Source organism: Protomyctophum parallelum (assembly GCF_964188405.1).
Source record: "Protomyctophum parallelum genome assembly, chromosome: 22".
NCBI lineage: Eukaryota > Metazoa > Chordata > Actinopteri > Myctophiformes > Myctophidae > Protomyctophum > Protomyctophum parallelum.
Genome location: NC_139714.1, coordinates 18,334,856 through 18,355,817, shown reverse-complemented (window position 1 = coordinate 18,355,817; position 20,962 = coordinate 18,334,856). Strand labels below are relative to the sequence as shown.

The window sequence follows — 20,962 nt, the reverse complement described above, 5'->3', positions numbered from 1 at the left end:
CACATTGTTCCACTCCTATCTGTCCGTCTGTCTGTCCGTCTGTCTGTCCAGGCCATGTACTGTACAGCAGAGTGTTGAAATATCTGTCAGTCTGTCTGTCGAGGCCATGTACGGCAGAGTGCTGAAATATCCGTCAGTCTGTCTGTCTGTCCAGGCCATGTTACGGCAGAGTGTTGAAATATCTGTCCGTCCGTCTGTCCGTCCAGGCCATGTTACGGCAGAGTGTTGAAATATCTGTCCGTCTGTCTGTCCGTCCAGGCCATGTTACGGCAGAGTGTTGAAATATCTGTCTGTCCGTCTGTCTGTCCGTCCAGGCCATGTACAGCAGTGAAGGGGAGCGTGTGGAACTCATCCAGCTGATCTCCACCTCGGAGGCCAGGGGAGCGGTGGAGAAGTGGCTGGTGCAGGTGGAGGACGTGATGGTGCGGAGCGTCAGAGACGTGGTGGCTCGCTCCAAAGAGGTGAGAAGAGAAGATCCCTGCCCTCTTATCCATTCAACAACACAGTTCACAGAGAAGATCCCTGCCCTCTTATCCATTCAACAACACAGTTCACAGGGTGGCAGAGAGAGAAGATCCCTGCCCTCTTATCCATTCAACAACACAGTTCACAGAGAAGATACCTGCCCTCTTATCCATACAACAACACAGTTCACAGGGTGGCAGAGAGAGAAGATCCCTGCCCTCTTATCCATACAACAACACAGTTCACAGAGAAGATACCTGCCCTCTTATCCATACAACAACACAGTTCACAGAGAAGATCCCTGCCCTCTTATCCATACAACAACACAGTTCACAGAGAAGATACCTGCCCTCTTATCCATACAACAACACAGTTCACAGAGAAGATACCTGCCCTCTTATCCATACAACAACACAGTTCACAGAGAAGATCCCTGCCCTCTTATCCATACAACAACACAGTTCACAGAGAAGATCCCTGCCCTCTTATCCATACAACAACACAGTTCACAGAGAAGATCCCTGCCCTCTTATCCATACAACAACACAGTTCACAGAGAAGATCCCTGCCCTCTTGTCCATACAACAACACAGTTCACAGAGATGATCCCTGCCCTCTTGTCCATACAACAACACAGTTCACAGGGTGGCAGTGGCTCAGTGGCCGGATTGGGGGCCGCAAGGTTCGCAGTTCGATCCCGCAGGCTTGCCCCAGAGTTAGTGTCGAACGGAGTGTCCTTGAGCGAGACTCTGAACCCCTAATTGCCCCCGATGGGCAGGTTGGTGCCTTGCATGGTTTCCTCCACCATTGGTGTGTGAATGGGTGAATGTAACGCACAATCTATGTCAAGCTGTATGAATGTGTGTGTGTGTGTGTGTGTGTGTGTGTGTGTGAACGTGCGTGTGAAAATGGGTGAATGTAATGCACAATCTATGTCAAGCTGTGTGTGTGTGTGTGTGTGTGTGTGTGTGTGTGTGTGTGTGTGTGTGTGTGTGTGTGTGTGTGTGTGTGTGTGTGTGTGTGTGTGTGTGTGTGTGAACGTGCGTGTGAAAATGGGTGAATGTAATGCACAATCTATGTAAAGCGCTTTGGATAAAATCACTATACGTGTAGATGCACATTTTACCATTTACTATTTTCATTAGTCCATTCACCATGTATGTACTAAACCATGTATGTACTAAACCAGGGGTTCTCAACCTTTTTGGCTGGGGACCCCCGGAAATGCTTTGGCCATGTCTCGCGACCAATGTTCCCTCTAATTTTTTTTCGGTCTGAGCAAACACTCAAACCTCCTGAGCAGACATCAGCAACTACTGAGCAAACATACGTCACCTTGACACTAGCCTCGATACCCAGGCTTTCATTTCGTCTGCGCGAAAGATGAAAGCCTGGAAAAAGCCGTGGGCTGAACCAGTCTAAAAGTGGGAGTCAACCCTTCCGGGTGGGCGTCGCTCTAAATGATGTGACGTAGCGCTGCACTAGGGGGGAGAGGAGGGGCCGGGGGTGACGGACAGATCGATGAGATCCAATCAGGGTGCGCGCATTTCTGAGGCGCGACCCGCCCCTCTAGACCAGAAATGTCTCTGCTTAGGTCAGGCTACCTTGACACCAACTATCCAAACGTTAGATAATGCGAAGTGAGCGCCCCTCACTTCACACAGGTGTGATTTCTTTTCTTTTTTCAAAATGGATTTTGGTATACGAGTGAATCAATGAATAGTTACATAAGGTTACGTAAGTTACAATTTTTTTATTTTATATCAAGGTGGTAGGCTAGCAATCTTAGAAATATTCAGTTAGTCTACAGTGGTTCTCAACCTTTTCAGGCCCCCAAAGTAATCATATTTGAACTGGGGACCCCCCCACCCAGACAAGCAACAGAATGGTTCCACAGATAAATATTGTGAAAATAGCCAATCTACAAGCTCGTTGTGAACTTGTAGATCGGCTATTTTCACCAGTTTGACCAGTTTTTATACCATGGTTTGCTGATTACTTTTGATGCAGTAATGGTATTTTTTCTTTTAGAGCCTTTGAGGCATTATAAAAGTCTTAAAAGTCCTTAAATTGTCACTTCACTGTCATCTGGGTTGAGAACGACTGGTATATGAATAGCGTGAAATAAAGTGTGGGCAAATGTCGACTCAGGATAGGTATTATTACTGTAATGTAGATGATACTCGGGGGGAACACCTTTTTCTTTTAAAGAAAACCTTTTTTTACACCAGCGTCGGTGTCTGTGCGCGACAGATTTCAGTTGTGCGCGAGAGCATTTGGCCATGTGCGCGCGCGCGCACGGGCGCACGTTAGGGGGAACATTGCTCGCGACCCCCCGCCCGGCACCCCCTCCCCAGTACTATGTTTCCATATTCCAGCCATTCAGTTGCACAAAAACAAAAATACTTTGGGGACCCCCCAAAATAATTTGGCAACCCCCCCGAGGGGTCGCGACCCACGGGTTGAGAACCCCTGTACTAAACCACCGTCAGTATGTTTATATGTATAACGAACACTGTGAATCTGTCATAAATCTGGATAGTTTGAGATGCATCACCATTCACCAAAGATAAATGTATTGATTTAGTCGACTAAAATGTATTTTGGTGGGCCTTGATGCCGTCGTAATGACTGATTTTACACTTGCTGACAATAGCCTACATATCTACAAGCTCACAACGCGTCGCGCTCTGCTATTGTCATCAAATTACTTATACTGGATCTCTTGCCCACTTGCCCCTTCCTAACATTTTAGTCTAGTTTCAGTCATCGTGGCTTCGTTTTCATTTTGTTTCCATTTTGTTTTCGTCAGTAAAAAAAGCTAGTCGACAATTTTTTTTCGTTATAGTTTTAGTCGACAAAATCAACACTGATTTTCATAAGAATCTGGACCTAGCGATCTGAAAAGGGATGGTGTTGTTTTGGACAGGCGTACTGTGAGACTCCTAAAGGGATGGTGTTGTTTTGGACAGGCGTACTGTGAGACTCCTCGGGGTCAGTGGGTGACGGAGTGGCCTGGACAGGTGGTGCTCTGCACCTCCCAGATCTACTGGACCCTGGAAGTACACGAGGCCATCAGAGCTGGAGCTGACGTGAGTTTTACCTGCTCTCTGTGTGTGTGTGTGTGTGTGTGTGTGTGTGTGTGTGTGTGCGACGAGTCTGTTTCTGATGAGCAATAAGTGTGTTTTGCTTCACGGCATGCAGGGTTTAAAGAGATACCACGAGCAGCTGCAGAGTCAGCTGAATGACATCGTGGAGCTGGTGAGAGGAAGACTGCCCAAACAGACCCGCACCACGCTGGGGGCGCTGGTGACCATCGACGTGCACGCCAGAGACGTGGTCCTGGAACTGAGCCAGAAAGGTACTCCATGCAGGGCATTACTTTGCTTACTATGAAAACCTGCATTTCCCGTCAGTCGTTCGGTCGGTCGGTCATGCCTCCATATATGGTCACGCCTCGTGACATCACTGTACCCATCCGGCCTCCTGATCCACTGCCGATGAGCCATGCAGCTCAGATATGCACACCTCTAGGTTGCCCTGCTTTCCCTGGTAAAATTTAAGTGAAATGAAAATGGTAATATACAGTAATTATCCACTTTTCAGGTGTTTCGCACGAATCTGACTTCCAGTGGCTGGCTCAGCTCCGTTACTACTGGACCGATGAGAACGTGCGCGTGCGCATCATCAACTGCGACGTCAAGTACGCCTACGAGTATCTGGGCAACTCCACCCGGCTGGTCATCACCCCACTCACTGACCGCTGCTACCGAACCCTGGTCTGTCTGTCTGTCTGTCTGTCTGTCTGTCTGTCTGTCTGTAATTTGGCGGACGAAGGGGGATTTTGGCGGAAGTACCGCTCAAGGAAATGACGTGGACGCTTTACAAATCTGTGCAATCTCCGTGCATGAAACGTGTTGCGATTGGTCGGAAAATATCGTATCCGGGGGATACGATATTCGTAAGATGAGTAAGGCTGGGACTGAGGCCTCTCAACCTGATCTCACCAAAACACAGTGAAATATCACAGATTGGCAATTCCGTACAAACTCTACATATTACACTACTACTGTCTCGCTCAGTGGTGGCTCTCGTTGCTCAAGTTCCCTCGAGACGCTAGTCTAAAACTATAGGGCGGTTAATGGAGAGCAGTTCAGTGTAATATGTATGGAGTTGGGGTTTTTCTAGTAGTGTATGTACGGAGTTGCCAATGCGTGTTATTTCACCGTGATTTGGGTGAGATCGGGTTGCGAGCACAGTCCGACGACTTCAAACTTTTCTAGAGGGGCATTCGCACCCGACGAGGCTCGACCCAAGTCAGACAAATACATTATACACCAATTGATTTCTACCGGACAAAAGTTCAGCATAATACAATTGTCACACCTGTGTGAAGTGAGGGGCTTCGTTATCATCCTATACAAACACATGACGATGTCTATTTGCTCAGACACTATGACGTAAAAATAGACAACTATGACGTAAGAAAAGAGACAAAAATAGACACTAAGCCGTTTTGCTAAGACACTATGACGTAAAATTCTCTATTCATTTTCAATGGGAATGTAATGTTTGTGTAGGACATAAATCTACACTAATAGCTGAATATAGGAGGGGCTAGCTAGCGCCCCTCAATAGAGCGTCGCAGTCCTGCCCCCTTGAGAGACCCGGAAAAGAAATCCCTGTTCATTTTCCTCATAGACTTTTCAGAAAGTATTTATTTAAAGACGTTTACGCCACGGACAAAGACAACTCTTGTCGTGACAAATCAACAAAAAATTTTGGGCTGAACAAATAATTAGAAAGAAGAAGACAACGGCAGGTTTAAACACTTTTTTTGTTGTTTTTCTTCTTTGTAATTATTTGTTTGTTCCAAAATATTGTGTTTGTTGTCATGATTTGTCACGACAAGAGTTGGCTTCGTACGACGCTTATAAGGTCTTTAAATAAATACGTTTTGAAATGTCTATGGGAAAAATGCATTGGAAACTATTTCCGCGGCCTGGCGTCGTCATGAAAGGGGGCGGGACTGCGAAGCTCTATAATGCCTGGTCATCATCATTATCTTGCTCGTCCTCTGTCTCAGATCGGAGCGTTCTACCTGAGTCTGGGGGGAGCGCCTGAGGGTCCGGCCGGGACAGGAAAGACCGAGACCACCAAGGATCTGGCCAAAGCCCTGGCCGTGCAGTGTGTGGTCTTCAACTGCTCTGATGGACTCGACTATCTGGCAATGGGGAAGGTGATTTATGTACTATTCCGTTGTGCAATTTAGTTATTATAGTTTCTTACTGTAAAGCGGTGGTTTTCTCAGACCCCAAAACTTTGAATATGTTGTTGTGGTTTGGATAATGCAATATCCATACAAGTCCATGCTGAATTGATGTTGGTACCATTAGGAGAGATAACAGGCCAAACGTTGATCAAAATAACAATTCTTCTACACTCTCTAATTGTGTAGACTTCTTGTAAATTATATAGCTAGATTGCTATTGCTAGATTGCTATAAACACAACATGAGATCACGACACTGGTATCTGTATTCGCTATCGGTATCGGGCTAACACTTAGCCCGATAATTGTGGTATCGGGATCGGATCGGAAGCGAAAAAAGTGTATCGGGACATCCCTACTTTCCACCAACACATTGAGACTGCAAATGAGTTAGGGCTTATTGACATGTTGCCTCTCTCTCACCTCGTGGCAGTTCTTCAAAGGCCTGGCGTCGTCGGGCGCGTGGGCGTGCTTCGACGAGTTCAACCGCATCGAGCTGGAGGTGCTGTCGGTGGTGGCGCAGCAGGTGCTGTGCATCCAGAGAGCCGTGGAGAACAAGATGGAGTACTTTGACTTCGAAGGCACCCGGCTGAAGCTCAACCCAAACTGCTTCGTGTCCATCACCATGAACCCTGGCTACGCCGGACGCTCCGAGCTGCCGGACAACCTCAAGGTCTCCTTCCTTAATTCTGCTTTTCTTTCTTGGACCAGCAGTTTAGCCCACACTGCGCTTATATAGGCTATATAGGACTGGCCACATTTTAGCTGACGATGCAAATTATTGCGATTAATTAATTCATTGTGGTTTAAAATATTCCTAAAAAAACTATATACTGTAAATAATGGAGCTGGGAACTTCTCCTTTGGTCCAGCCATTCCTGGGACGTGTGAGAATGGTCCCATACACCAGGGGTTCTCAACGTTTTTGGCCGCGGGGACCCCCGAACATGCTTTGGCAATGTCTCGGGACCCCCGCCCCGCCCCCTCCCGACCCCAATATAAATTGACTGCTACAATAACCTTAATACTAGAGACAATACACCATTAATAAATACTGAAACCAGATATAATCATTAGGGAAGGTGTATGTATGTATACTATGTGTACATTATGTAAACTCTTCATTTCCATTTTCCAGCCATTCAGTTGACCCCGAGGGGTCAACTGAATGGGTCAATGAATTCTCAACCCACGGGTTGAGAACCCCTGCCATACACGCACAATGGGCCCAAATAAAAAAATTCCATTGTGGGTGTATGGGACTTTTCTCTATCAATATATAACTAAACACGGGTGAGATTCACCGAACACCTGCCTGTAGAAAAATACAGGGATGTGGGCAGGGAAACAAACCACCATGAAGGTACTGAAAGACCCACACTCACCTCAGACATCAGCAACATTATGACAATCACAAAAATAAAAGTTTCTGAGTGAAAATCACCTGTGTTTATAGTGTCTCTGACGTTTCGCCTGCAGGTGTTGTTCAGAACGGTAGCCATGATGGTTCCTAACTACACCTGTGTCCCCCTCATGCAGGTGTTGTTCAGAACGGTAGCCATGATGGTTCCTAACTACACCTGTGTCCCCCTCATGCAGGTGTTGTTCAGAACGGTAGCCATGATGGTTCCTAACTACACCTGTGTCCCCCTCATGCAGGTGTTGTTCAGAACGGTAGCCATGACGGTTCCTAACTACACCTGTGTCCCCCTCATGCAGGTGTTGTTCAGAACGGTAGCCATGACGGTTCCTAACTACATCTGTGTCCCCCTCATGCAGGTGTTGTTCAGAACGGTAGCCATGACGGTTCCTAACTACACCTGTGTCCCCCTCATGCAGGTGTTGTTCAGAACGGTAGCCATGACGGTTCCTAACTACACCTGTGTCCCCCTCATGCAGGTGTTGTTCAGAACGGTAGCCATGACGGTTCCTAACTACACCTGTGTCCCCCTCATGCAGGTGTTGTTCAGAACGGTAGCCATGATGGTTCCTAACTACACCTGTGTCCCCCTCATGCAGGTGTTGTTCAGAACGGTAGCCATGACGGTTCCTAACTACACCTGTGTCCCCCTCATGCAGGTGTTGTTCAGAACGGTAGCCATGACGGTTCCTAACTACACCTGTGTCCCCCTCATGCAGGTGTTGTTCAGAACGGTAGCCATGATGGTTCCTAACTACGTGCTGATCGCAGAGATCTCTCTGTACTCCTACGGCTTCCTGAACGCCAAGCCGCTGGCGGTGAAGATCGTGATGACCTACAGGTAGGGTGACCCAGAGCCATCTAATAGAAGAGTTATGACCCAGAGCCATCTAATAGAAGAGTTATGATATTGAGGGGGCAGAAACCGAGCGCTCGGGTGCTGTTCATGCAGCCTGAACTGAGACAAGCTGGAGGGCGGCGCAAATAAGAGCAAATTTAAGCATGTGTGCAACATGACAACTGTTATAAAGTATTGTACAGTAACAACTAAAGTCTCTTTAATGTTTATGTTGTACTATTACTATAAAACAATCTCAAATAAAGGGATTTAAGATCATTAAAGCTGGGCTGTTGCCCTGGGTCCAATGCATTTCTGCCTACTTCCGGTCCAGGACTTGTCCCAGTTGATTGTCCCCATTCTCAATAGAAGTCTATGTAGGAGAGCCGCCATTGGACTGGCCCCATGACGTAAAAAAAAAAAGCCTGGGTACCGAGGCTTCACAAATTGAGACCACATGTCCCACATTGTGAATGTGCCAGTGGCAGGCATTAGTGTTCAAATGCCTTACAGTTAGTCCCCTAATAGTTGGCTTCATGTTCTCTCATTGTCCCCTACCTATATGTTGTTTTACCTTTAATGCCGGCTGCGCCCCCTGTGTCACATACTGTACACCTCTGTGATCATACAGTATTTGTGATGACGGCTATGGCTGTTTTTAATAACTGGCACTAAGCTACTGAATTGGACATGGCCCCCCTTCCAAAATGAAACGTATGGTGATGGAGAGCAGGTGGAAAACTAATTACGCTTCTTGCCAGCCCTGTCCACATTTCTTTTTTCTCCCTGGTTATATCCAGGCTGTGCTCGGAGCAGCTGTCCTCTCAGTTCCACTACGACTACGGCATGAGGGCCGTCAAGGCCGTGCTGGTGGCGGCCGGGAACCTCAAGCTCAAGTTCCCCCACCAGAACGAAGATATCTTGGTACGGTGTTGATTTTTAATACATTTTGACCTGGGAACGATTCTACAAAAAAGTACCACAGACGAAAAACAGACAAAGTCCAAATTTCATTCTGACCCCTCCACGAAAAGGCCTCGTTGTCCTGACCCCTTATCTATCATTTATACATTATGGATAAATAGTGTGGCATTCAAATTTCTTCAAAACCATGACATGAAAAACCCATGTTTCTGTGTCAGTGGTGGTCAACCTTTTTCACGTCAAGGACCCCCAGAATTAGCTGTATGTGGCCGTGGACCCCCATCTGAAAATATGTAGTTCCAGGGACTCCCCCAGAAGCAAAGATTTGAGTTAAAAACGTTGGCTCTGAAAGAATATATATTCAAAGAGTTGCATCACATTTTCACAATTTTTCAATATATATATAGTATATACAGTAGTATAACATAATGCTTTAAAACACCAAAAGGGGTTCCCTCCCAAAATGGGTTCATACATTTTCATTCAGCTGTAGTTTTAAAATATCATAAGATTTCCGTCGACTAAAATGTACAGCTGATATTTTTGACTAAAACCTGTATTGTGGTGGTGCCATGATGGCGTCGCAATGCCCGATTCTACACTCGGTTGCATGCTGGAAATAACAGATCTACAAGTTCCCAACTTGTAGATCACGGTGTGAACTTGTAGATCTGCTATATTTCAGAGTGCAACACCCGAGCGCAACCAACCGTAAAATGACTCTCCACTAGTCCCTCGATCCCTAACATTTTAGTCTAGTTTTAATTTGTTGACAAAAATTGTCAATAGCCTATATTTTGTCTTAGTTTTAGTAATCATATCTTATATTGTTTTTGCTTGATGGCTTGGATGGCATTTTAACGACCGCGCGAGCAACAGATTTTACAAAGCGACAAACTATGCTGTGACCTTTGCATCTTTGCATCTTTTGCACCTGCCCGTGGTGTAAGCGCATCATTGCGAATGCAATGATTGCGAATGCAATGATTGCGAATGCAATGAGCACTAACTATGAGACCTAGCAGAACATGTCTGTGTGTCACGCTGTAACACCACCCACCCGCCACCAGAGGGCGCAGCTGTATCACACACAAAAAACACACGCACAACACACACACACACACACACACAAAAACGTAACTTAACTTAAAAAAAACGTAACTTAAAAAAAAACTTTAAAAGAAAACACATGCACGCACACATACACACACAAAAAATGTACGAGCTGCGTTCGCTTCCCGCGTTCGCGCGTCTTACTTGTATCTGTCTGTGATGTCGCCTCACGTTTCCTCTCCTGACCGCCACCAGGTGCTGAGGTCAATCAAAGACGTGAACGAGCCCAAGTTCCTCTCGCACGACATTCCGCTGTTCAACGGGATCACCAGCGATCTGTTTCCTGACATCTCCCTTCCGGCGGCCGATTATAAGGTTTGTGTTTATTATATACGTTTCCCTTGGTGCATTAACACAATGCCATGTGTGTTAGTTAACCCATTTTAGGGCGGGAACCCCTTTTGGTGTTAGCATTATGCTATGCTTTAGCTATTGAAAAATAGCAGATCTACAAGCGAGTGGCGCACTACGAGCTTGTAGATCTGCTATTTTAGAAAAATCGTGAAAATGTGCCTAAATCTTTGAATTATTCTTTCAGAGTTTCAGTTTTTAACTCGAATCCTTGCTTCTGGGGAGGTCCCTGGAACTACATATTTTCAGATGGGGGTCGGCGGCCAATTACATATCATTTTTGAGAACCACTGATATGGAAACAAGAGGTTTTTCAGGATTTTTTTATTTCGACGTCAGGCCTAAATGTGTTAACACAATGCCTGTGTAGTTACACACTGCCCGTTCTCATGGGTTGTTCCTTGTTGTGTGCAGCTGTTTCTGGAGGCTGCTGTGGAGTGCTGTGAAAAGGTCAACATACAGCCAACGCAGGTGTTCCTAGAGAAGATGATCCAGACGTATGAGATGATGATAGTCAGACACGGGTATGATATATACGATACGGTATCAAACTTTATCAAATCAAATCAATCTTTATTCATAGAGAGCATGTTTAACAACAACCGAGGTTGACCAAAGTTCTTCTTGTACAGAGCAGGAGCGAAAACTATCAAAGCAAGAAAGAAAATACATGAGAGGGGGAAAAAAGTGTAGACATGAGGACAAAAACATGTGTATATTAACAAAATAAAACACAACATTGGATGAGCTCAGATGAGATTAAAAGCGAATGAAAATAAGTGAGGGTTGTGAGAGCTAAATGTTACACTAGGTCACATGCTGAAAATAGCCAATCTACAAGCTTGTGAGCTTAATGTATATTGTAGAATTGCTGTAAAAATTAACACGTAAATTCCCACATGTGACGTGATGGTGTTTTTTGCAGGTTCATGTTGGTGGGGGAACCCTTCGCTGGGAAGACCCAAGTCCTCCACGTTCTGGCCGACACTCTGACGCTCATGAACCAGAGAGGACACAACCAGGAGGAGAAGGTCATCTACCGCACGGTCAACCCCAAGGCCATCACCATGGGACAGCTGTTTGGACAGTACGACCCTGTCTCCCATGAGGTAGGCCATCACCATGGGACAGCTGTTTGGACAGTACGACCCCGTCTCCCATGAGGTAGGCCATCACCATGGGACAGCTGTTTGGACAGTACGACCCCGTCTCCCATGAGGTAGGCCATCACCATGGGACAGCTGTTTGGACAGTACGACCCCGTCTCCCATGAGGTAGGCCATCACCATGGGACAGCTGTTTGGACAGTACGACCCTGTCTCCCATGAGGTAGGCCATCACCATGGGACAGCTGTTTGGACAGTACGACCCTGTCTCCCATGAGGTAGGCCATCACCATGGGACAGCTGTTTGGACAGTACGACCCCGTCTCCCATGAGGTAGGCCATCACCATGGGACAGCTGTTTGGACAGTACGACCCTGTCTCCCATGAGGTAGGCCATCACCATGGGACAGCTGTTTGGACAGTACGACCCTGTCTCCCATGAGGTAGGCCATCACCATGGGACAGCTGTTTGGACAGTACGACCCCGTCTCCCATGAGGTAGGCCATCACCATGGGACAGCTGTTTGGACAGTACGACCCCGTCTCCCATGAGGTAGGCCATCACCATGGGACAGCTGTTTGGACAGTACGACCCGTCTCCCATGAGGTAGGCCATCACCATGGGACAGCTGTTTTAGACAGTACGAGCCTGTCTCCCATGAGGTAGGCCATCACCATGGGACAGCTGTTTTAGACAGTACGAGCCTGTCTCCCATGAGGTAGGCCATCACCATGGGACAGCTGTTTTAGACAGTACGACCCTGTCTCCCATGAGGTAGGCCATCACCATGGGACAGCTGTTTTAGACAGTACGACCCTGTCTCCCATGAGGTAGGCCATCACCATGGGACAGCTGTTTTAGACAGTACGACCCCGTCTCCCATGAGGTAGGCCATCACCATGGGACAGCTGTTTGGACAGTACGACCCTGTCTCCCATGAGGTAGGCCATCACCATGGGACAGCTGTTTGGACAGTACGACCCCGTCTCCCATGAGGTAGGCCATCACCATGGGACAGCTGTTTGGACAGTACGACCCTGTCTCTCATGAGGTAGGCCATCACCATGGGACAGCTGTTTGGACAGTACGACCCCGTCTCCCATGAGGTAGGCCATCACCATGGGACAGCTGTTTGGACAGTACGAGCCTGTCTCCCATGAGGTAGGCCATCACCATGGGACAGCTGTTTGGACAGTACGACCCCGTCTCCCATGAGGTAGGCCATCACCATGGGACAGCTGTTTGGACAGTACGACCCTGTCTCCCATGAGGTAGGCCATCACCATGGGACAGCTGTTTGGACAGTACGACCCTGTCTCCCATGAGGTGGGACTGAGTGGGAGTCGGACAACCTGTATCTGTCCAATAACCCACTCTGGGCGGGAACCCCTTTTTGGTCTTCTAACCCTTCTGGATGGGAACCTCTTTTGGGGTTCTGTACAGTATGTACAGTATTAAAAAAGAAATCACACCCTGTGTGAACTGAGTGGTGCAACTCCACTCTCTTCCACTCTCTTCCGCAGCACTAATACTATCTCTCTCTCTGTTTCTGGCACAACAGCGCCCCTACTGGTAGTCAGTCATACTGGTGCTCATGAACACATACATAGGCACATAATGGTGAACACGGACATTGCTGTTCTTTGGAGTGGCTGCACCACAAAAATCTTTTTACGCTGCTACATAAATATTTGAACTTTTTCAGAAAACTTAGGTCATACATAAATATTTGAACTTTTTCAGAAAACTTAGGTCATACGGTGTGACTGAGTGGGACGACACTAGGATTATAGACCCTGTCTCTCATACGGTGTGACTGAGTGGGACGACACTAGGATTATAGACCCTGTCTCTCATACGGTGTGACTGAGTGGGACGACACTAGGATTATAGACCCTGTCTCTCATACGGTGTGACTGAGTGGGACGACACTAGTGTTGATTATAGACCCTGTCTCTCATAAGGTGTGACTGAGTGGGACAACACTAGTGTTGATTATAGACCCTGTCTCTCATACGGTGTGACTGAGTGGGACGACACTAGTGTTGATTATAGACCCTGTCTCTCATAAGGTGTGACTGAGTCGGACGACACTAGTGTTGATTATAGACCCTGTCTCTCATAAGGTGTGACTGAGTGGGACGACACTAGTGTTGATTATAGACCCTGTCTCTCATAAGGTGTGACTGAGTGGGACAACACTAGTGTTGATTATAGACCCTGTCTCTCATAAGGTGTGACTGAGTGGGACAACACTATACCAGTGGAATCGAGGGATGTTTAATTAAGTGAAATCGTACATGCATGGATATTGTATTCCAAATCATTTTGCGGCTTACGCCTTTATTGATTTTTTAAGGGATAGAAAGTAGGCTGACAGGAAACGGGAGAGAGATGGGGGGATGACATGCGGTAAAGGCCGTGTCGGGTCCGGGAGTCGAACCCGCGGCACACCGCGACTGGATCACCAGTCAGGTGCCCAGACCGTTACGCTACGGCCTGGGCCTCCAAATCATTATCAATCCATCCATCTTCAACCGCTTATCCGTAGTCTGGTCGCGGGGCAACAGCTCCACCAGAGAGCTCCAGACTTCCTTCTCCAGAGCAACATCAGTTACTTCCTCCTGGGGGATTCCGAGACGTTCCCCGGGGTCTCCTCCCAGTGGGACGTGCGTCGAGGACCTCCCTAGGGAGATGCCCGAGAGGCATCCTAACCAGTTGCCCGAACCACCTCAGCTGACTCCTTTCCAGGCGAAGGAGCAGCGGTTCCACTCCGAGTCTCTCTCGTGTGACTGAACTTCTCACCCTATCTCTAAGGGAGGTGCCAGCCACCCGTTGAAGAAAACTCATTTTGGCCGCTTGTCCCCATTATATTTCCCTCTGCTGCTTCTTTTCTTCATGTACTTGTTGTTTTCTGCATGTACATACTGTAAGTACAGTGGGCAGACGGGTGTTGTTTCTCTTCCAGTGGGCAGACGGCATCGTGGCCAACACGTTCCGTGAGTTTGCGTCGTCGGACACCGTGGAGCGTAAGTGGGTGGTGTTCGACGGACCCATCGACACGCTGTGGATCGAGAGCATGAACACCGTGTTGGACGACAACAAGAAGGTAAATATGATGTAGCGCAATGCTACATGTAGCGCTGCGGCAGTTAATGGAAGTCATTGATTTAATCGATATTAAAACAACATATATTTTAATATATTTCCATCCATATTCTGGGCATGCCATGATAAGTAAAGTTCACAACGCATCCCGAAGGGACGCATTGTGAACTTGTACATCGGCTGTCACACAACACCGTTGTGTGACTTAAGCTTAAGTGGTTCTTTGATTGATTTAATACTATACTGTTTCTTGAACATTCAATTAAATTGAATAAGTTATCCACAGAATTATCTCTCGATGCGGCCTATACAATACTACAAGGATTTTAGACGGTCATTGAAGTTTTGCACTTAAGGTCCTTGCAGACTGGACAACTTTTTAGGAAATGTGAGAACACCTTTACTGTACGGTGTGCACTGTGCAGACACCTTTGCTGTACCTTTACTGTTCTCCCAATGCTCTTCCTCCACACACAGCTGTGCCTGATGAGCGGTGAGATCATTCAGATGTCCAGTCAGATGAGTCTGATCTTTGAAGCCATGGATCTGTCGCAGGCCTCAGTAAGTCGAGCAACGGTTAATCCAACTAATCCATGTAATCGAAGAATAATTGATTGATTTTGCCCGGCTAATTTTGATGTAGTTTTAGTCATAGTCTTTTGAATAAAACATATTTTAGTCATCTGAAGTGTTTGACCTTTTAGTCTAGTTTTAGTTGACTAGTTATCATGTGATTTTAATAAGAGTAATTCTGCAATTGATTTAGTCGACTCCTAATCTAACCCTAACCGCACGCGGGAGGCAACACAAACGCATGTCGGAAGCAAAGGGTGATTTTTGCATGTCAGACGTTTGGAGTGTGCGCACCCCGACCCTTGATGGTGTCGTAATGGCTGATTTTACATGTGGTTGCACGCTGAAAATAGCCGATCTTGTAGATTGGCTATTTTCAGAGTACAACAAAGCAACCAACAGAGCACCACAAAGCAACCAAATATAAAATGACTTTAAGTCTTTAAGTTCTACTGGATCAATTTATTCACTTTAGTCCCTCCCTTGCATTTTAGACTAGTCTAGCTTAGTTTTTATTTAGGTTTGCTAGTCGACGAACATTTTTCGTCATAGTTTTAGTCAACACTGATGCATGGAAGCGTTTAAATATGGTGACATGGAAGGTCATAATGAGAGGATTGTTTCGACAATGTGCTGTTTCAGCCCACAGCTACAGTGAGATCATATCATAATGAGAGGGTTGTTCTGTTTCAGCCCGCTACAGTGAGATCATATCACATGAGAGGGTTGTTCTGTTTCAGCCTGCTACAGTGAGGTCATATCATAATGAGAGGGTTGTTCTGTTTCAGCCCGCTACAGTGAGATCATATCACATGAGAGGGTTGTTCTGTTTCAGCCCGCTACAGTGAGGTCATATCATAATGAGAGGGTTGTTCTGTTTCAGCCCGCTACAGTGAGATCATATCATAATGAGAGGGTTGTTCTGTTTCAGCCTGCTACAGTGAGGTCATATCATAATGAGAGGGTTGTTCTGTTTCAGCCTGCTACAGTGAGGTCATATCATAATGAGAGGGTTGTTCTGTTTCAGCCCGCTACAGTGAGATCATATCATAATGAGAGGGTTGTTCTGTTTCAGCCCGCTACAGTGAGGTCATATCATAATGAGAGGGTTGTTCTGTTTCAGCCCGCTACAGTGAGATCATATCACATGAGAGGGTTGTTCTGTTTCAGCCCGCTACAGTGAGATCATATCACATGAGAGGGTTGTTCTGTTTCAGCCCGCTACAGTGAGGTCATATCCTATGAGAGGGTTGTTCTGTTTCAGCCCGCTACAGTGAGATCATATAATAATGAGAGGGTTGTTCTGTTTCAGCCCGCTACAGTGAGATCATATCATAATGAGAGGGTTGTTCTGTTTCAGCCCGCTACAGTGAGGTCATATCATAATGAGAGGGTTGTTCTGTTTCAGCCTGCTACAGTGAGGTCATATCATAATGAGAGGGTTGTTCTGTTTCAGCCTGCTACAGTGAGGTCATATCATAATGAGAGGGTTGTTCTGTTTCAGCCTGCTACAGTGAGGTCATATCATAATGAGAGGGTTGTTCTGTTTCAGCCCGCTACAGTGAGGTCATATCATAATGAGAGGGTTGTTCTGTTTCAGCCCGCTACAGTGAGGTCATATCATAATGAGAGGGTTGTTCTGTTTCAGCCCGCTACATTGAGGTCATATCATAATGAGAGGGTTGTTCTGTTTCAGCCTGCTACAGTGAGGTCATATCATAATGAGAGGGTTGTTCTGTTTCAGCCCGCTACATTGAGGTCATATCATAATGAGAGGGTTGTTCTGTTTCAGCCTGCTACAGTGAGGTCATATCATAATGAGAGGGTTGTTCTGTTTCAGCCTGCTACAGTGAGGTCATATCATAATGAGAGGGTTGTTCTGTTTCAGCCTGCTACAGTGAGGTCATATCATAATGAGAGGGTTGTTCTGTTTCAGCCCGCTACAGTGAGGTCATATCATAATGAGAGGGTTGTTCTGTTTCAGCCCGCTACAGTGAGCCGCTGTGGGATGATTTACATGGAGCCGTCCCAGCTGGGCTGGGAGCCCTTGGTGACGTCGTGGATGAAGAGGCTGCCAGAGGTCCTCCAGAGCCCAGAGCACCTCTCCCTGCTGTGGGACCTGTTCCACTGGCTGCTGCCCCCCGCGCACGCCATGCTGCGAAAACACTGCAGGGTAAGCTGCCCCGGTTTACCCCACAACAGTCCCCCCACACACTGCAGCGTTAACTGCCCCGTATACCCCACAACAGTCCCCCCACACACTGCAGCGTTAACTGCCCCGTATACCCCACAACAGTCCCCCCACACTGCAGCGTTAACTGCCCCGTATACCCCACAACAGTCCCCCCACACTGCAGCGTTAACTGCCCTGTATACCCCACAACAGTCCCCCCACACTGCAGCGTTAACTGCCCCGTATACCCCACAACAGTTCCCCCACACTGCAGCGTTAACTGCCCCGTATACTCCACAACAGTTCCCCCACACTGCAGCGTTAACTGCCCCGTATACCCCACAACAGTCCCCCCACACTGCAGCGTTAACTGCCCCGTATACCCCACAACAGTCCCCCCACACTGCAGCGTTAACTGCCCCGGTATACCCCACAACAGTCCCCCCACACTGCAGCGTTAACTGCCCCGGTATACCCCACAACAGTCCCCCCACACTGCAGCGTTAACTGCCCCGGTATAACCCACAACAGTCCCCCCACACACTGCAGGGTAAGAGCTGAATACCCCTGGTATGTATATCGTTTAATAATGGAGACTTGTCCTTCGACAGGAAGTGGTTGCGACCAGCGACGGCAACACTGCGGTGTCTCTGTGTCGTCTGTTTGAGATGCTGCTCGCCGAACCTGTGAAGGACGGTACTGGACACCAGAACATACGCACCTGGATCATGGTAACTGACACCAGAACATACACACCTGGATCATGGTAATGGACACCAGAACATACTTAACGCTATCTAACTAAGTACTACGTTGCTAACCCAGTCCCGTCCCACACAAGCAATACTGCTGTCCCTCAAAACAACAGTTTCAGATCTGGTCACCCATATTGTCATGTGCCTTCTTCACCGCAGGCGGCCTTTGCCTTCTCTCTGGTGTGGTCGGTGGGAGGAAGCTGTGATGCGGACAGCAGGGAGCGCTTTGACGCCTTCCTCAGGAAGACGCTTTCGGGGAAGACGGAGGGCCACGGCGTCCCTGCCTCTGTGGGCCGATGGGAATGTCCCATGGACCAGAGAGGCCTCGTCTACGACTACTCTTATGAGGTGCTATGATGTGACTCTGAGTTGTAATCGTTCTAAATGCTTAGACCGGTTGTAACCTATACGTTGCCTTTCAATCCGGTCTGTGTCTCACTAGTCGTCGCATACTTCATAGTCTCGCGTTGCCAGACTGTTGCCTCTCGCAATTTTCAAACGCTTCCGTCATACAGTCTGGCGGAATATACGGCGGATGTGATGCCTCCTCCCCACTTCCATTTTGTCTTTAACGTCACACAAATGTATACCTAATATAAATCGAAATCATCTAAGCATACATAGCTTGCTGCTCAGCAGAAATGGAAATTATGAAATGTAAAGACATTTTAAAATATATTTCCGTGAACGGAAATGCCAGCTTCCTTCTACTCGGATTTGGGGAGGTGTAGTTCCAGACTCTATATAGCATTCGGAGACTGTGGAATAGTTGTCTGGCTACGCGCGTGAGACTGCATATACTGCACATTACATGTACATTCAGGTTTTCAGAAAACTTAGGTTAGGTTTACAAAAACCTCTCCATCGACACGAAAACGTAGCTAAAGTGACGTAGCCAGCCAAAACGGCCGTTTGTCTTGTCCACACGGGGACTAATAAACTTTAAGTTTAAAAAAAAACTACAATGGCTGGTGTTTTTTTTAAGATTAGTTTTTCTGAGCCAAAAACACGTTCTATTTTTTGTTTCTGCTAATATTATTGTCCACCCATTCTGTACGTCTGTGGCAATTTTTTTTTATGTTGACGAAAATGTCCACCACAAGCCAACAACCAACCAGCTGGTAATGTATAGAAAATGAATAAAATCCGCACTCTCAGTGGAGTAAGAGTCTTTGTTTAATAATGATAGTGCTCCGCAGCAGCAGTCATACCAGACAGACAAACACGTTTCGGCGCGCAGGCCTTCGTCAGTGGCAAACCGCATGCAGCTGGTAATAATGTCTCATCTGTTGTCCAGTTCAAAGGGAAAGGCCAGTGGGTGCACTGGAACGAGGCCATCAAGAACGTTGGTCTGGGACAGCAGAAGACCAAGCTGGAGGACATGATCGTTCCCACCATTGACACCGTGCGCTACACCTACATCATGGAGCTCTGCATCCACCATGGAGTGTTAGTATTGAAGATATGCCATAATTATGATTTATCGCCGTGCCTGTAATTAATAATTATACGTGGCATTGTAGAGTTTTCAGCCTCTGCCCCTCCAACAATGGGCTGCCATTGAGAATCTACAGATTCCGTTCCTAGACGATGGGTTTTATGGGTAAGTCTCCGATTGGCTTAGACTGAGGTAGCCAGAGACAAGGCAGCCAATCATGAATAAGTGTCTACTAGGTCCCTACTATCACCTGTGTGAAGTGAGTGGTGCAACTCTGTGTGGGGGACCCCGGGGGGGTCACACACACACACACACACACACACACACACACACACACACACACACATACACACACACACACACACACACACACACACACACTGAGTTCAATGGAGAAATGGCGTCCTGTTCTATTCGGTTCCTTCAAGCTACTGTATACTAGCCTGGTTAATAAACCAGACTAATATCACACGGATCCGCGGGATATTAGTCTGGGGAGGCTCAGCTTGGATTTCATTTCCAGGGAAACATTTTCTCTTTGACGCAATTGGTCAGAGCTACTGTCAGTCAAAGGTCTCAAGCATTGAACGTCACTGTACCAAAGCCCGCCCATATTGCATACCGTGTCCCTATTGGGCGCCCACATTCTCGTGTGTAGGAAATGGGCGTAAAATTGAGCCTCTCCAGACCGAAATCCGCCGGTAGGCAATTTTTTTTGCCAACGGCTGATTCGGTCTGGTTTATTAACCAGGCTAACTGTATACAGTACTGTATGTCGGCAAACCTGATATATCGGTTGGGTTCTGCTACATATTATGAAAAATGATTGAAACGTTTGTCGTTCCACACAATCATTTCTTTCTCTCTCACATTTCATTTCTGCCCACAGTATGTGGCATAATCTTACAGTCAGAAGGCTTACAGACGTATCATCTCATATTATGTGAAATGTAATTAGTGTGGTTGCCCTAAGGGCAACCATACTATTGCTTTTGTGCCCTGTTTATTTTGTCGCGTTATACCTCCCACAGTTTTGTCGCACGCACTCGAGCCATATGTCAAAACGACGGGCTACATCGGGAATCGTGTGCTTGTATTTTGCTAAGACATTTGTTGGATAATTTAATTGATATGAATTAATTAGAATTTCCCCATAGACATAAATGGGAAAATGCAAAAACTCACTTTCAAGTATTTTTTCCTCTGAGACCGTAAGGGCTATAATTACAAGACTTGGAGGAGAGATTCATCATAATTATTAAAATGAATTACCTTAGAAGTATATCGTTCGGCCTCATGGTGGCGCTATAACAGCCAACTTTACCTTTTGGGGTATAACTCTTGTTTTTTTCCCCGGATTCCTTGGGTCATGACGCATCTCCTCATATAGGCCACGCCCATTTGCGTCTAGATAGATTTCCCGCCA

The 20,962-nt window shown here is 46.9% G+C and overlaps 1 protein-coding gene across 1 annotated transcript in view; it reads left to right on the top strand.

Annotated features, from left to right (window-relative positions):
• dnah12 (dynein, axonemal, heavy chain 12) overlaps nt 1–20,962 on the top strand; it is a gene marked incomplete at both ends in the record, with an annotated part of 98,471 nt that overhangs the window by 24,659 nt on the left and 52,850 nt on the right. The window contains 17 exons of the mRNA XM_083794570.1: nt 315–461; nt 3,438–3,557; nt 3,670–3,826; nt 4,072–4,244; nt 5,552–5,704; nt 6,170–6,409; nt 7,876–7,997; nt 8,795–8,918; nt 10,227–10,346; nt 10,797–10,906; nt 11,308–11,491; nt 14,458–14,598; nt 15,075–15,158; nt 17,155–17,343; nt 17,955–18,074; nt 18,258–18,446; nt 19,396–19,547. Coding sequence (XP_083650696.1) covers nt 315–461; nt 3,438–3,557; nt 3,670–3,826; nt 4,072–4,244; nt 5,552–5,704; nt 6,170–6,409; nt 7,876–7,997; nt 8,795–8,918; nt 10,227–10,346; nt 10,797–10,906; nt 11,308–11,491; nt 14,458–14,598; nt 15,075–15,158; nt 17,155–17,343; nt 17,955–18,074; nt 18,258–18,446; nt 19,396–19,547 — 2,525 coding nt within the window. The remainder of the gene's footprint in view (nt 1–314; nt 462–3,437; nt 3,558–3,669; nt 3,827–4,071; nt 4,245–5,551; nt 5,705–6,169; nt 6,410–7,875; nt 7,998–8,794; nt 8,919–10,226; nt 10,347–10,796; nt 10,907–11,307; nt 11,492–14,457; nt 14,599–15,074; nt 15,159–17,154; nt 17,344–17,954; nt 18,075–18,257; nt 18,447–19,395; nt 19,548–20,962) is intronic.